Below are 14,722 nucleotides of genomic sequence, written 5' to 3'. Positions count from 1 at the left end.
GCGGAGGGTGAACTGATGACCTTCTCGGCCAATCACAATCATTTCTGTTGAGCACGTGAACACAATGGCAAATCAGCGCTGTTTTAAGAAAGACATCAACAGTGCCTTAAATGTTAGCGGGAAATTGATGGTTTTTCTTTTAATTCAGTATCTTGACAAGTCTAATATAGTGAAAGAATCAGTTTATTAACTCAAGTTTGATAAAAGGCGTCTAAAATGTGTGTTTGGGAAAGAAAACGTTAGCTAACTAGTGCCATTTCCCTTAACTTAGCTGAAAATAAGCTCTGATATCCCTTTTTATTTTCACCATTCATTCAGAATAGACCTTCGGGACACTTGGAAGGCGGTGAAATGATAAATTTGAGTCACTTTTTCTACGCTGATAAGATATACAGCCAAGTACACAACGTTCCAATGTAACTCCCAACGATACTTCCGGGTTTCTTTCCACTGCAGCCTTGATTTCGCTTTTAAAAATGGCAGCCGCATGAAATCATTTTATAATTAAAAACTAAAAGCAATTGCGATATACTGACGATGAACATCCCAAAGTCCAAACTAATGACTGCAATACTATTCAGTTCTATAATTTTGAAATAATTAAAAATGTTAGTTTCCCTCTAATATATGTGTGCTGTTGAGTGGGTTCTTAAACACTACTGACTGTGTTTAAAAATGTCTATTTCCTGCTAACATTTGAGCACTGTTGACATTCATCCCTTTGAGGCATATGATCACACTGGTGTGATCAATCTTGGCTAGTCCCAGGAGAATACAATCACACTGGTGTTTGTTATACATAATGTTATAATGTCAGTGAGTCACATGATCAGCTGCTAAATTCAAATCCCGAGATGGTTTGCGCTAAGCCAGAGAAAGACACTCAATCCATCAGCTCTATTCTCTCTACTGCAGTGCAGAATAACATAGCAGCACTCATCACCCTTCAAATAATATGATCATTTTTAAACAATAAAATACCCATTCTTACATATAATTGAGAATTTAAATATCAGATATGTCTCAATACAATTAGAAGGCATGTCAATATTTGCAGAAAAGAAAAAAACAGCAAAAAAACAATATGCATAAATCACCATGGCTGCAACTTTGCACATCACCATGGATACTTTACAGTGACATTTTCTAAATCGGTCACAAAAAAAAACATGTAGGGGGTCAGCGTGAGTATTTAAATTTTATATGTAAAAAGATTTAACACTGCAGATTTCCCATTGTGCTCGCGTTTTCAATAGATAAAGCTGTAGTTGGCTACAATGATCATTGAGATTACATTTACAAGAGTGTTTTGTATATCAGAGGATCTGTTTGTGAGCAAATACTGTATATAAGCTATCCACTGACAGATCAGTTGATAGATACAGCTCTCAAATACTTCAGTGTCCGTGTATCAGTGTAAGCACTCTGTGGCTGCGTCTGAAAGCTTAGGAAGCTGACTTGGTGCCTCACTGCGATATCAGGCAGCGTTTTTGGAAGTGTTTGTGCATGAAAGCAACTTGTAAAACTGATTTCAGACAGACTTCTAAAACAACATAAACATTTAATCATGTACAACTAAATATAGATAGCTTTAGTAATAACTAAGAGAATATTTGCTTTCTACAGTACTGACTTTTCACTAGAAATGCCATTAAAAGTGGAAAATGTTGATCAAAAATGTACATTTAGGCAAAAAAAATTTACCCAAGGAGAAAATTACCCAAGGAGCTTTAAAATGCCTCATTTATCATTTATCTTAACTGTCAGAAACAGGATTGTTGCAGTGGTGTAGTCCTAAAAAAAAGGTGGTGTACTATTACCCACCTAATCTAAATTTAAAAGTAGGCAAAGAAACGACGAAAGCAAATGTTTCTTTGATTCATTAGTACTAAAGTAAATTTTTCCATGTATTAAATAAAACTGCCACTTTTTAAATTAATAATGGCATAAATATAAACATATTAAAAACTTACAGGCTAATTTACATATTTCACTATTGTAATAAAGTCATAAAAGGAAATAATTTTTAATACGATACAACACATGAAGTTTCACTCTGATGTCACTCAGATATGCAGTTAAAATGAGAACATTCACTGAGTGGTTCTGTCACTGTGTTTAATCCTGTGCATGAATTTATGATATAGTTAATGCCACATGCACTGTGTTTTATTGTCCTTGTTAATTGTGAAATAAACAGCAACATGTCTGTTAAGAGTTACATTTTCGCTGGAGAAAACAGCTGTGCTGATGATATTATAACAATCTACTGATAGACACACCTTGTGCTCACGGTCTGCACAGCTGTGGTTTGCTGACCAAATGAAAAACAAGTTGAAAACGGAGGAACAGAATTCTGCTGCTGTTTTTATATCAAATTTAAAGGGGACTGAGGCGATCATTTAGTAGTGTACAGTTCATGAGGTAAATCGCAAAAGTTTTAGGGGGGCTGAATGGAAATATAGGAGGACTAAAGCGACGCCCATGCTGTTTTATAATTTTACTTTACTGTTTCAGTGAGACATCATTCAGCTGATTTGTTGTGATCTTCGAAAAACTCACGAAATGTTCTTACAGCTGTTGCGGTCGTCATGGGGCGGGAAATGGTGCAAATTAAACAAAAGTGCACCAGTGGCAACAAATTAAGATGCAGTAAAAGGAGACGCGACTACACATAAATTAGGGAAGTTTAATCACTAAAACAAGCGAGTATACCGAAGGTATGATCCTCAGAAGTCAAAATATCCAAACAGCTCATGGAAAAAAGTAGGCATACTGAGTATACGTGCGTATAGCAAGGACTACACCACTGGATTGTTGAATATCCTAGGCAGGTGAAAAGCATAAATCAATGACCATTGTAGCCGATCACGGACATATCTGTTGAGTGTCTGAACACTATGGCCAATCAGCTGTTAAAAAACTGCTTAGAAATCAAGGGTAAAGTTCTGGTACACTTTTTAAAATTTCATTAGTGATAGATTTCACGGTACTTCTAATAAAACTCCATCACACTGCATGTAAGAAAGAAATATAATGTTTTGTTTTTGTCATTAATCTTGTGTCTGGTAGCCACACCACTCACGTTTCTTGTAGGTACGAACTGTGACCTCCAGAGAGTACATCCTTAGAAATGACTATTGTTGGATTTGTCTGACCACACTGTCTGATGTCCCTTGTGCAGGTGTTCGGTGATGACCCCACTCCAACGGACAACGTCTGCTTTTTGGATATATTAAGTGACCCAATCCCTGAAAAAAATTACAAGAAGTCAGAGGTAGATATACTTTCATATATGCATAAATGCATAGAAAAACAAAATCAGCAACATTTAGTTTAAGTCAGTTCATTTTCAATTCATGAGTTGCAATGTGATTTCAATTGGCCACACACCGCGGGATGCTAAATTAGGATTTGAATCAGGATGACAGGAAGAGGAATGTATGGAACTGCAATCTACATAAGAGGGATTTCATTAGTCCAACACAAGTTTAGTCAAAACATGCATCAATCATTAATTTTAGTTAATTATGCCTATTTATTTTATGATATGCAGGCTACTTTTTTTGAAAGCTCATCAGACTAAACAGATTCAAAGCTGACATTAAAATAAACATCAAAATATACTTGACTTTAACATTCAGCAGGGTATTTCAAAATGTTGAATGCAAAGACCCTCCAAATATTCAGTAATATAATATAATATAATATAATATAATATAATATAATATAATATAATATAATATAATATAATATAATATAATATAATATAATATAATATAATATAATATAATATAATAATTGAGGCATAATGTTGTAAATGTATAAATTAGCTACCTACCTTTATATTGTCAGGGTAATAAAATCAGCAGAAATTAATAGAACAATGACTTATCCATTTTAATCAGATTCAAAATGCAGAATTCTTCTTTAAATAATAATTCTAAAATCTCTTTACACTGGAGTTGTTTTAATTTCGCAGTTAGACTTTGCTTCAATTTTTTACAGTTATATACTGCAAAAACAGCCAGTTCACTACTGCAATATGCACTGCATTGTGGGTAATTTTAAAACATTTACTATAACTTACTGCATATTAAGAATTTGTGGTACTCTACTGTAATCAAAGTAGTCAAGTACTTCTATACAGTATATGAAGATAAATGAGACAGCCAATGAAAAATTATCAGTTAACATCTTGTATCACAAAAGAGAGAGATGAATAAAATGTACTTTTGTAAACCATTTAAAATGAAGATAATAACAATGAACAATAAAAACACCGTTGTACATGATCTCGTCACTTGTTTGGAATTTATTAAATTCAATAGTAAATACTAAAAATAAAGGTTTTGTACAGCTAGAGTTAAATGTAAATAAAGTAAAAGTACTGTAAAAATTTCATACTGTAAAATTAAAATGTAGAAAATGGCATTTTTTACCATAAAAATAAGTTGTGGTTTTACTGTCAAATTAAAATGGGGTAGGGCCCTGCTACTGTAAAACACATTTACAGGCAAGTTACTGTAAAGGGGTAGCAAGTGCTGATAGTAACTCACCGCAAAAATACAATAAAATGTCTAACAGTGTTGTTTGATCAAATTTTAATTCCTTGAGAAGTGTAACTTAGAGCTTGCTATGAAGTAAAATGGTCTTTGACCATGAAACTATATAATATCAACACATGCTCAATGTAAAAACGTTCCCCCGTATACATTTCTGGAGAGCGCGAATTATGTAGCCAGAGAACTTGCTGAAAATTGTAAAAATTAGGCAGCCATGAGGGTTTTCCTTTTTTTCTGGATTGCTTTTGAAAACACTGTCGGTTGCGTTTAGAGAAGGTGGTGGGTGGGTCAATCTGTGCTTTTGAAAACACAATGGGCTGGGTTTAAGGAAGGGGGTGTGCAAATGGCACTCGCAAGAGAGGTTTGAGATCTGAAAAAGCATACACAGCATCCTCTGGTGGATTTGCGACCAAAAAAAAAAATTTGCAAAAAAAAAAAAACTTAGCTCCTGAGATGTATTTTACAGTGTCCGGAAATGTATACAGAGATACATATCAATAATGAGCCTGGGTTGTATAATACAATATAAAACTAAATATTTAAAACTATAAAAAGCATTTCAGACACAGACTGTAAAAATAATAGCTCACCTCAGCAAACAAAATGAAAATGTACCCATCATTTCCTGACTCTCTAGTGTTTCCAAAACAAAATAAAAAAGAGGATATCTTTAAGACAGGAAAGAGGAAACAGGAAGCCACTGACTTGCAATTTTGTGGATGTCAAAGGCTTCTAGTTTTTAACATTCCTTAAAACACAAATTAAATGAAACTGACGAAAGAACTTAAACGGGTTTAGCACTTTAGTAAATGATGATATATTTCCTTTATTGGTAAGCTGTCTCTTTAGCAATGTAATATTTATACAAATAGCCCATATGTTGGGTGTTTGACAGTGTTTATAGGTAATAACACTGACTAATGTTATTATTAATAACAACTCTTTCAGCTTCTTCACATTTAATTCACTTCACAGTTCCGTTCTGAATAGTGAACAGCTTTGACTGAGAAATAACTGTCTTGTGGTCTCCAGGTCTCACAGCAGTGCAAACCTCTTCAAAGCTAGCATTTAAATGACACAACAGAGACGTGCAGAGACATATAAGAGCAAATGAGTGCAGAAGCAAAACCACAAGACAAGTCTTACATAAAACCACATTCCTCAGCACGCTCTACTAAAAGATACAGTTCATCACAATCTGCTACTGTTACGGTGGACAAATAATACATCGCAGCAAAGCGTGTTTCCATGTTACACTCTCAGATTCGCTCATGCGCAACCTCAAATCCATAGCTGTCATGTGCCGAATTAGGAATAAGACAAATCCAAAAGGATTACTTTGTCGTTGAGGAGAAGGGAAAAAAAAGAAAAGAAAACAGAAGAGACACGCCAAAAGACAAGATCAGACTTGTTGACAAAAGACAAAGCTATTATACAGGTATCAGTCCATGAGACCAAAAACAAATGGGTAAATTACAGTTGTTCAAATAATACTGTATATTATATTAAATTACATTAAATTATTTGTGACCACACAACATGCCATTAGTGAAATTACATATTTAATAGCTGCATAAATAAGCTCTCCGTTCATGTTCTGTTTGTTAGGATGGAACATAATTAGATTGAAAATCAGGAGTTCGAGAATTACAAAAAATTTAAATACTGAGAACAATTGGCTATAAGCTGTATGATGCTTAGCATTGTGCATCACTTTCAAAAAAAAAAATCTGTAAGTTCTGTAATTGTTCATTTTTAGGGGTAAAAATTGATTTAAAAAAAAACAGAATCCTAATAGTCCAATTTAGGCCTAATCATTGTTAATAGGTGCATTGAGATATATTTTTTTTCCTGAAAAAAAAAAAACAATTATAAAAGTCTTCCATATAGTTCAATGGAGATAACACTGCCCTGTTAAATACATTTCTTAAAATAACTAACAATCTCAATAGATAACAGAACAATATATGTTCTTAACAATTTTATAAAACATAATTATATTCATATATTTTATGTATATTCATATATTTTATGTAAAAATGGTTACTGCACAGTAATAGACATGTTGAAAGCTTGAGCTTAATGAATGCAGAGAACTCAAAATGAAAAAGCCATGCTTTAAAAAAGGTCCAAATCTCTTTTATTCTGACATTTTAAATGAACAAATTCCTTCTACTTCCATTTTTTAAAAGACTTAAACAAAAAAAAACTTCCTAAAGTTATTTTAAAATAAAAGTTTATAAACATACACATGTATACATGTAATTAAAAAAGTAATAGTTTATGATTATACATGTTGTTTTGATTACTACATTGATATAACCCAGTGGTAAGGAACCTATGGCTCGCAAACCACATGTGGCTGGCTCCTTGACCAAAAATACGTGGCTCTCCAGCTGTCTCCCTTTAACAATATCTTATGATTTAAATAATTATAACCATCACTAGAAATCAATTCCCTTTTAAAAATACCAATTTAATTTCCTTTTTAATGTAATTTTACAGCAAAATGATTAAGAACACTATAAAACAACAATAAAAGGACGTTTCGTCCAAGGTGCGTGTGCGGCGCTGTGTATAAGCTTGAATCACAACACCAATAGGTTGTTTTCAATCACGTGGTTCTGGTGATGGGCGAAATTCAGATGGAGGGCAGGAAGTAATCAGGGGAAAGTCCGTATATTTGCGATTTATACCATATTTCAAAAGAGATATGAATAAAAATAAATATGTATGTTAAGCATGATGAGTTTTCTACAGAACTAAAATATATTTGCCTGTCATCGAGGAGGTAGATACTGTATAAGTTATTGTGTTACATGAAAAAAGTACTATAGTAAATACTATAGTGTTTGGAAGCATACAATAATTACTTGAATTAGTGGTAATTATATTGCTGCTGTGGTGCAACACAACTGTAGTAATAAACAACTTATTCAATAGGTTTCAGTTTTCTATGCTATAATTATACACCATCACATGCACCACAGTTTACACTACCGTTACAGTATTTATTATACTTTAATGTTATTTATATTCTCCTGTATAAGTGTGCTGGTGTTTGTATCTGATTTTTAACACATCAACATTTTTATACACATAGCTAGAACTGTATACAATCTTTATTGGTGCTGTCAAATGACTTACCGCGTTCAAAAAAAGTTTGTACACATGGATGTGTTAAATAAATGTTATTTTTCTTTTCTTCTGTTTTTCAGCCAGTTTCGTACCCCCCCCCCCCCATTTATGGCCGATTTAAACAATTATAAACAAAACAAACGTTTTAATGATCTGATAACGATTCCCATGTAGAAGAATCACTCCCTGCCCTCCATCTGAATTTTGCGTGTCATCAATGATGTCATGTCAAAACAACCTATAAAGAGCAAAGAACTTTTATGTTTCTATTATAACCTCACTCACGTAAACTCAACATTCATGAATGGTGCTGGCAAAAAAAAAAAAAAAAAGATTCTAGAAATCGTCCTTTCTTCATTCATGGATTGCTTAAAATGTGAAGCTTCATATATTTATCCCGACCCATGATCTAACCGCTAAAATAGTTGAGAAAAACATTTGAGAAATTTAACAAAAAAAACAAGTGGAATCCATAAAATGTCTGCATTTAAAAAAGAAAAAACATATTATTATTATTATTATTATTATTATTATTATTATTATTATTATTATTATTATTATTACTATTATCATCATCATCATCATCATCATCATCATGTTTCCAATATACAGTTCAAGTCAGAAATATTAGCCCCCATTGCGAAACATCATTTGGGAAAAAATAAATTCAGAGCAAGGAAATTTGTTTTATTTCGGCTAGAATAAAAGCAGTTTTAAATTTTTTATGAACCATTTTAAGGTCAAAATTATTAGCCCCTTTAAGCTATATTTTTCTTGATAGTCTACAGAACAAACCATCGTTATCCAATAACTTGCCTAATTACCCTAACCTGCCAAGTTAACCTAATTAACCTAGTTAAGCTTTTAAATGTCACTTTAAGCTGTATAGAAGTGTCCTGAAAAATATCTAGTCAAATATTATTTACTGTCATCATGGCAAAGATAGAATAAATCAGTTATTAGAAATGAGTTATTGAAACTATTGTGTTTGGAAATGTGCTGAAAAAAAATCTCTCTGTTAAACAAAATTAATAAAAAAATAAAATAAATGGGGGCTAATAATTCTGACTTCAACTGTATATTGGAAACATGAAACGTGTGTTTTTATGTATGCTTATATACAATTTGTTTATTATTCAAAACCCTGTTTTGCAGCAATTCACTTGCAGATTTTACTGCAGTTACCCAAATATCAGTTCATCAGCTCAAACACGACACATGTTGGAATTTTAAATGGTTAGACAACTGAAAATCCACTAACCAGAGCTAAAAATAAATAAATGTGAAGTGTTTAATAGTCCTTTCCATGCTAGCTATACTGTATGTTAATTCCACATTGAATAATCATGTATCAAACATATCTAGCACAGGTCTCACAACAAAAAGCCTGCGATTTGTTCCTCCAGTGCTTTAAAAATGGCATCAACTGTGAAATGTAATGTCACCCCTGCACAGTGAATCACGCACAGCATGCAACACACACACACGCAGACACACAAGAACAAGCAATGATCTGCTCACTCAGCAGGTAATGTGTATCTACTTAAAACAAACAGGATCTGAGCGACTGGGTGTCGGAGAAAACAGGCCGGGGACCCCTAGTGGACGGCTGGAGGAACGACACCAAGCCCATCATGTGCTCCTATAAGAGAGTGACCTGCAGTTTTGAGGTTTACGGCTTCCAGGGAAGAACAGAAGACTTTGTTCACAGGGTATTGACCACCACTACATCCTTTCATGCACATTGCATCATGCTGTTTAGTCACGCAATCCCATCAGTGTGTCATATCGCGCCATGTTGTGATTCATCATAGAACATTCGTGACATTCTGTTGGTGGGACACAGACAGGCGGTGGCATGGATTGACGAGTGGCATGGTAAATGAGATGTTCTGCGATGCTTCATTACCATAATTAAGCACATGCTTTGATCAGTATACACAAGAGAAGTCGTCATCTGTCTTAATACTACGCAAATACACAGTTAAATGCATAACAAATATTTGTGCGTGCAGGAATGACTCTCGAGCAGGTGAGAGAGTATGAGAGAAAACAACAGGAGGAGACCAACTGCAAACTCAAGAGTGACATTGCCAGCCCAGGTAACATGTCAGAGATAAATCAAGCAAAATGCTCCATATACAGTACATGGATTGCTTTAAGGATTTGTTTTGTTTTTTATAGAGATATTACAAACCATATAATAACATACCAACTAATTAGCTGATTAAATGACTTTCCCAAAACAAATTGATTATTAAAATAAAAAAAATTAGATAAACAGTAGATAAAATACTATAAAACAGCTTTGAATGTTCGGAGCAGACTGCTTACACAAAGAAAGACTGAGTTTATTAAATATACTGCAGCCAGCCACCAGGGGACGCTCTATAAATTTAGGCTGCACTTTTTTAGACTTGTGAGGCACACTTGGTTGTGAAAAAAATGTCTTCAAGAACCTTTATACAGTGTGTACTGCCACTGTAAAGTCTAAAGCCCAAAGTATACTTCACTTTCGCATATACTGTGGGTACGAAAAGGGTTCAGACCCCCTTTTTTCACTCTTTGTTGTATTGCAGCTATTTGCTAAAAGCAATTAAGTTAATTTTTTTCCTCATTAATGTACACACAGCACCCCATATTGACAGAAAAACACAGAATTGTTGACATTTTTGCAGATTTATTAAAAAAGACAAATTGAAATATCACATGGTCCTAAATATTCTGACCATTTTCTCAGTATTTGGCAGAAGCCCCGTTTTGATCTAATACAGCCATGTTTTTAAGTTTTTACACCTGGATTTGAGGATCCTCTGCCATTCTTCTTTGCAGATTCTCTCCAGTTCTGTCAGGTTGGATGGTAAACGTTGGTGGACAGCCATTTTAGGTCTCTCCAGAGATGCTCAATTGGGTTTTAGTCAGGGCTCTGGTTAGGCCATTCAAGAACAGTCACAAAGTTGTTGTGAAGCCACTCCTTCGTTATTTTAGCTGTGTTTAGGGTCATTGTCTAGTTGGAAGGTAAAACTTCAGCCCAGTCTGAGGTCCTGAGCACTATGGAAAAGGTTTTCAACCACTGTGCTCCAACCTTAGGTGCAGCCTAATGTTTTTTGTAACCTTGGCAAGATCTGTGCCTTGCCGCAATTCTGTCTCTGAGCTCTTCAGGCAGTTCCTTTTACCTCATGATTTCAATTTGTTCTGACACGCATTGTGAGCTGTAAGATCTTATATAGACTGGTGTGTGGCTTTCCTAATCAAAACCAATCAGTATAATCTAACACAGCTGGACTCAAATGAAGGAAGGTCCTAAGAAATGGACAGATCCTGAGTTAATAATATGAGTGTCACAGCAAAGGGGCTGAATATTTAGGACCATGTGATATGCATATATTTTTTTATCAATCTGCAAAGGTCAACAATTCTGTATTTTTCTGTCAATATGGAGTGTGGTGTGTACAGTAATGAGGAAAGAATATAATTGAAATGATTTTAGCAAATGGCTGCAATATAACAGGGTGAAAAATTTAAGGGGGTCTAAATACTTTCCGTACCCACTGTATGTGAGGGTCTGAGGATAATGAATGTGAGGTAAAATTTGTCAACACAACTGTAGGCGTATTCTATTTGCATGCCTAATGTTTGTGAATGTAATGTGTGCAATATCAGTGTAGCCCACATATGTGTTTTGATTTGATTTAGTATTTCATTTGGCCACAAGGTGACAGAACATTGGAAAAAAAAACAACAAAAACACAGCATAATACTGAAAACAACATGTAAAAAAACATGTTGATGATTGCATTTGTGATACGATCATAAGATATATGTAACTTTATGATTAATGAGTACCAAGACATTTCTATCAATAACAACTTTAGGAAAGATAAAGACATTAGATGATAATGAATCCTAGTATGCTTGTTTTGACCAAAACTTGTTTTGATGGGTTTGTGCATACTATTAAAGAGCCCATTTTGATAGGTTGCTTATAGGTATGCTAATATATGTCAAAGTATGACTTTTAGTGAAATAAGTTTAAGGATTAAGTTAAATTTAAGGGAATGCTTACACATCTATAGCTGTGTTTGCATCACCCTGTTTTGATCTGCAGTTTGAAGTATCAGATGAGCAAATTGAGTATTAAATCACTTTATTCGCAAAAAAAGTTAACGCTTGCTTGAGGTGGATTTGGACTGAAATTAATGGGAGATGGGAACACATTTGCCAAATCAACTCTGATTTAGTAAACAATACACCCGTGTGACAAATCAGCTGCCTCCATTATGCTTGCTTTGTTTACTGTTGGTTACTAGGTTACCAATACTACAGTTAGCCACTCTAACAACGTATTGGAAACACTCCTAATTTTTCTTTTGTGAACTTCGAAAAAATTTGCTTCATGTTAGAATGGAAACATGGCTAATGATAAATGTCGAACCAACTCACAATGTTGTCAAAGTTGATCCCCATTCACACAAATTCACAAAAACAACTAAAAATGCTGGTTTTCTTTGTTCCACTGTGTCGAGTTTCTTTCCGTTATTTGAATTTACACGGGAATGCATTGGACGCTAAAGTAACAGTAGTTTTGTTTGTTTGATTTGCTTCTGATTTGCTTACACAGAAAAAGGCAGAGTTTCTTAAATATACTGCAGTCAGCCACTAGGCGATGCTCTAGATATTTCAGCTTTACTTTTTAAGACTTGTGAGGCACACTTGGTTATGAAAAAAATGTCTTTAAGAACCTTTAAACAGTGTGTGCTGCCACTATAAAGACTAAAGATCAAGGTTTACTTCGCTTTTGCATGTATGTGAGGGTCTGAGAATAGTTAATGTGAGGTAAAGTGTGTTAACAAAATAGTAAGTGCATTCTATAAGCAATAACACTTCTAAAGCACTACCAAGTGGGGTTTCTATGTTCCACTGTGTCGAGTTTTGAATTTAGAAGGGGGATGCATGGGATGCTAAAGTAACAGTACATTCATTCTGGACAGAAAAAGGCAGGTGGCACCAGCCTCATTCCACTCCCACATTTATTGGCCCCTCCCACACTTTTCACAGCTATACAAAGCAGGCCAATGACACATCTTGTGCGCCGCGTTGTCTCATTGTGACTTTTTCAGAGGTAAATGTCATGTACACGTCAGGGTACAGCTAAGGTAATGCAAGGTATTGAAGGCTTTAATCGTTGCTATAAGATGCTACTTCATTATTAATTTGCAAGTCATCATGACTGATCAAACATTATTTAACTAATGCAACACGTTACACTAAATCATTAAATCAAGCCCTTATTTGTGACAAACTCTTATCTTTTTTTCAGGCTCTGATCCTGCAATTCGACCCAGCTTCACTCGTTCCATCTCTGTTACGGATGAATCGTCACTGAAAAAGATGGGGGTTACGACTCTAGACATTCCCAGCTCTCCGTCCTCCCTCAAGGGTCCTGTGAGATTAAAATCAACCCCAGAATAACACCTGCAATGACCACTGCCAATACCACCTTGACATCTGCCAAATATCTCTCCACTTGGACTGTCTCTTCTAGCAAAAACTGGTTGAAATGAAAACACAATCGTCACTTTCTGCTCACAGTTTCCCGCATACCTGTGTTTAATGCAGAGGATGACATTAACAAAAGCACCTTACTAAAGAACGTTAGATACTATGTCTAAACAGACTGGAGCGAAACCATTCAATTTTCTCCCAGACAAGACAGTCTCTACAAAATGCATTCAACCAATGGTCTATTCACCAGCATATGAACATGAATGGATGCACATATTCATCTGAGCACAGAATGAAGATGAAGAGGCTCTATTGACATAATGAAACAACCAGCAGACAGTGTCGGTGAAACCCCCTCATATGGATCACGGTGAATGAGAGTGACTAGCCAAAATGTCTAGTGGCTTACGGGATATTGAGACTAACCTTTGACCCTGTATCAATACATTGATGGAACATAATTGATTGTTTAGTCGTGCAGCACATAGTGAGAACTTTATCAATAGTACTTTGGGAGATAAGACTAAAGACAACAGCAGATTGAGCATTATGCATTATTTGACATTGATATCACATCTATCATCTGTCATCTGTCAGTTACATGCCACATTCTCTGTTAGTCTCTGTTTTGGTTTTTGCGAATTAAAAGGGAAATTGGTATTTTCTGCCATTTGTTAAAGAAATAGTTAACATGACCTTAACTTGCATCACTGGTTAAGCCAGCTTTGTTGCTTAAGCTGTCTAAACAAACAAAGTAATGTTGAAAGTGCCACATTGTATATTTTTATAATAAATTTACTAAGGAATGCATAACATAATTTGAACTACACTGGTCAATACCATATGTTTACTAAAAATATCAGTACTGTCAGACATTTTGATCCATTACCTGAAGCTTTATCTTTATCTGATATTAAGAGAAGTGCCACACTGCCCCTGTTGTGGAGAAAAGATTCTGGTCTGCAAAATAGTTTCTAAGTCAAAGTTTTCAAAAAATAACAAAGACTGAGATCTCCGAAATCTTTAGGCAAAGCAGTTTATTGTTACAGCATCAGTAACAACAGAGACAGGTCGTTCGAGTGTCTGATGAGTATAGGCTAGCACACAGTTTAAAAACACTTCTTTGTCTTAATACTCCACCAAATTTACACATTAACACAGCTCCATCAGCTTCTCCACTAAGGGGATTTTAAATCTCTCAGGTGTCCCACCAACAATAGAGTCTTAGGGTTTTTAGGGGGTCCTACCCATGTCCAGTTAAGGTCTTTCCTTCCTATTTCAAATGTGATGATTTAGCCAAAAAACAATGCTCAACATATATCTTCTTCACTGTACACTGAGCTGTCAACTGTAAGTTCAGTTGAAGTTCACGGGTACTCATATTTTTGGAAGTCATTACAAATGAGTGTGGGTGCACGTGCAGGTGTGCCTTATCATGAGTTGCAGAACAGAACGCAAGTGCCCTTATGGCCTTGCTTCCATAAATCTCTCATTGTGACATTTCACCCTGCTCT

At 34.9% G+C, this 14,722-nt stretch overlaps 1 protein-coding gene across 1 annotated transcript in view; it reads left to right on the top strand.

Annotated features, from left to right (window-relative positions):
• pitpnc1b (phosphatidylinositol transfer protein cytoplasmic 1b) overlaps nt 1–14,026 on the top strand; it is a 29,510-nt gene extending 15,484 nt beyond the window's left edge. Inside the window, exons 6-10 of the mRNA XM_056475230.1 lie at nt 3,185–3,277; nt 9,260–9,415; nt 9,518–9,581; nt 9,719–9,805; nt 13,024–14,026. Coding sequence (XP_056331205.1) covers nt 3,185–3,277; nt 9,260–9,415; nt 9,518–9,581; nt 9,719–9,805; nt 13,024–13,175 — 552 coding nt within the window. The 3' untranslated portion in view covers nt 13,176–14,026. The remainder of the gene's footprint in view (nt 1–3,184; nt 3,278–9,259; nt 9,416–9,517; nt 9,582–9,718; nt 9,806–13,023) is intronic.
• Nucleotides 14,027–14,722: the final 696 nt, after the last annotated feature.

Source organism: Danio aesculapii, chromosome 16 (assembly GCF_903798145.1).
Source record: "Danio aesculapii chromosome 16, fDanAes4.1, whole genome shotgun sequence".
Lineage (NCBI taxonomy): Eukaryota > Metazoa > Chordata > Actinopteri > Cypriniformes > Danionidae > Danio > Danio aesculapii.
This window is presented reverse-complemented; position numbering and strand designations above follow the sequence as displayed.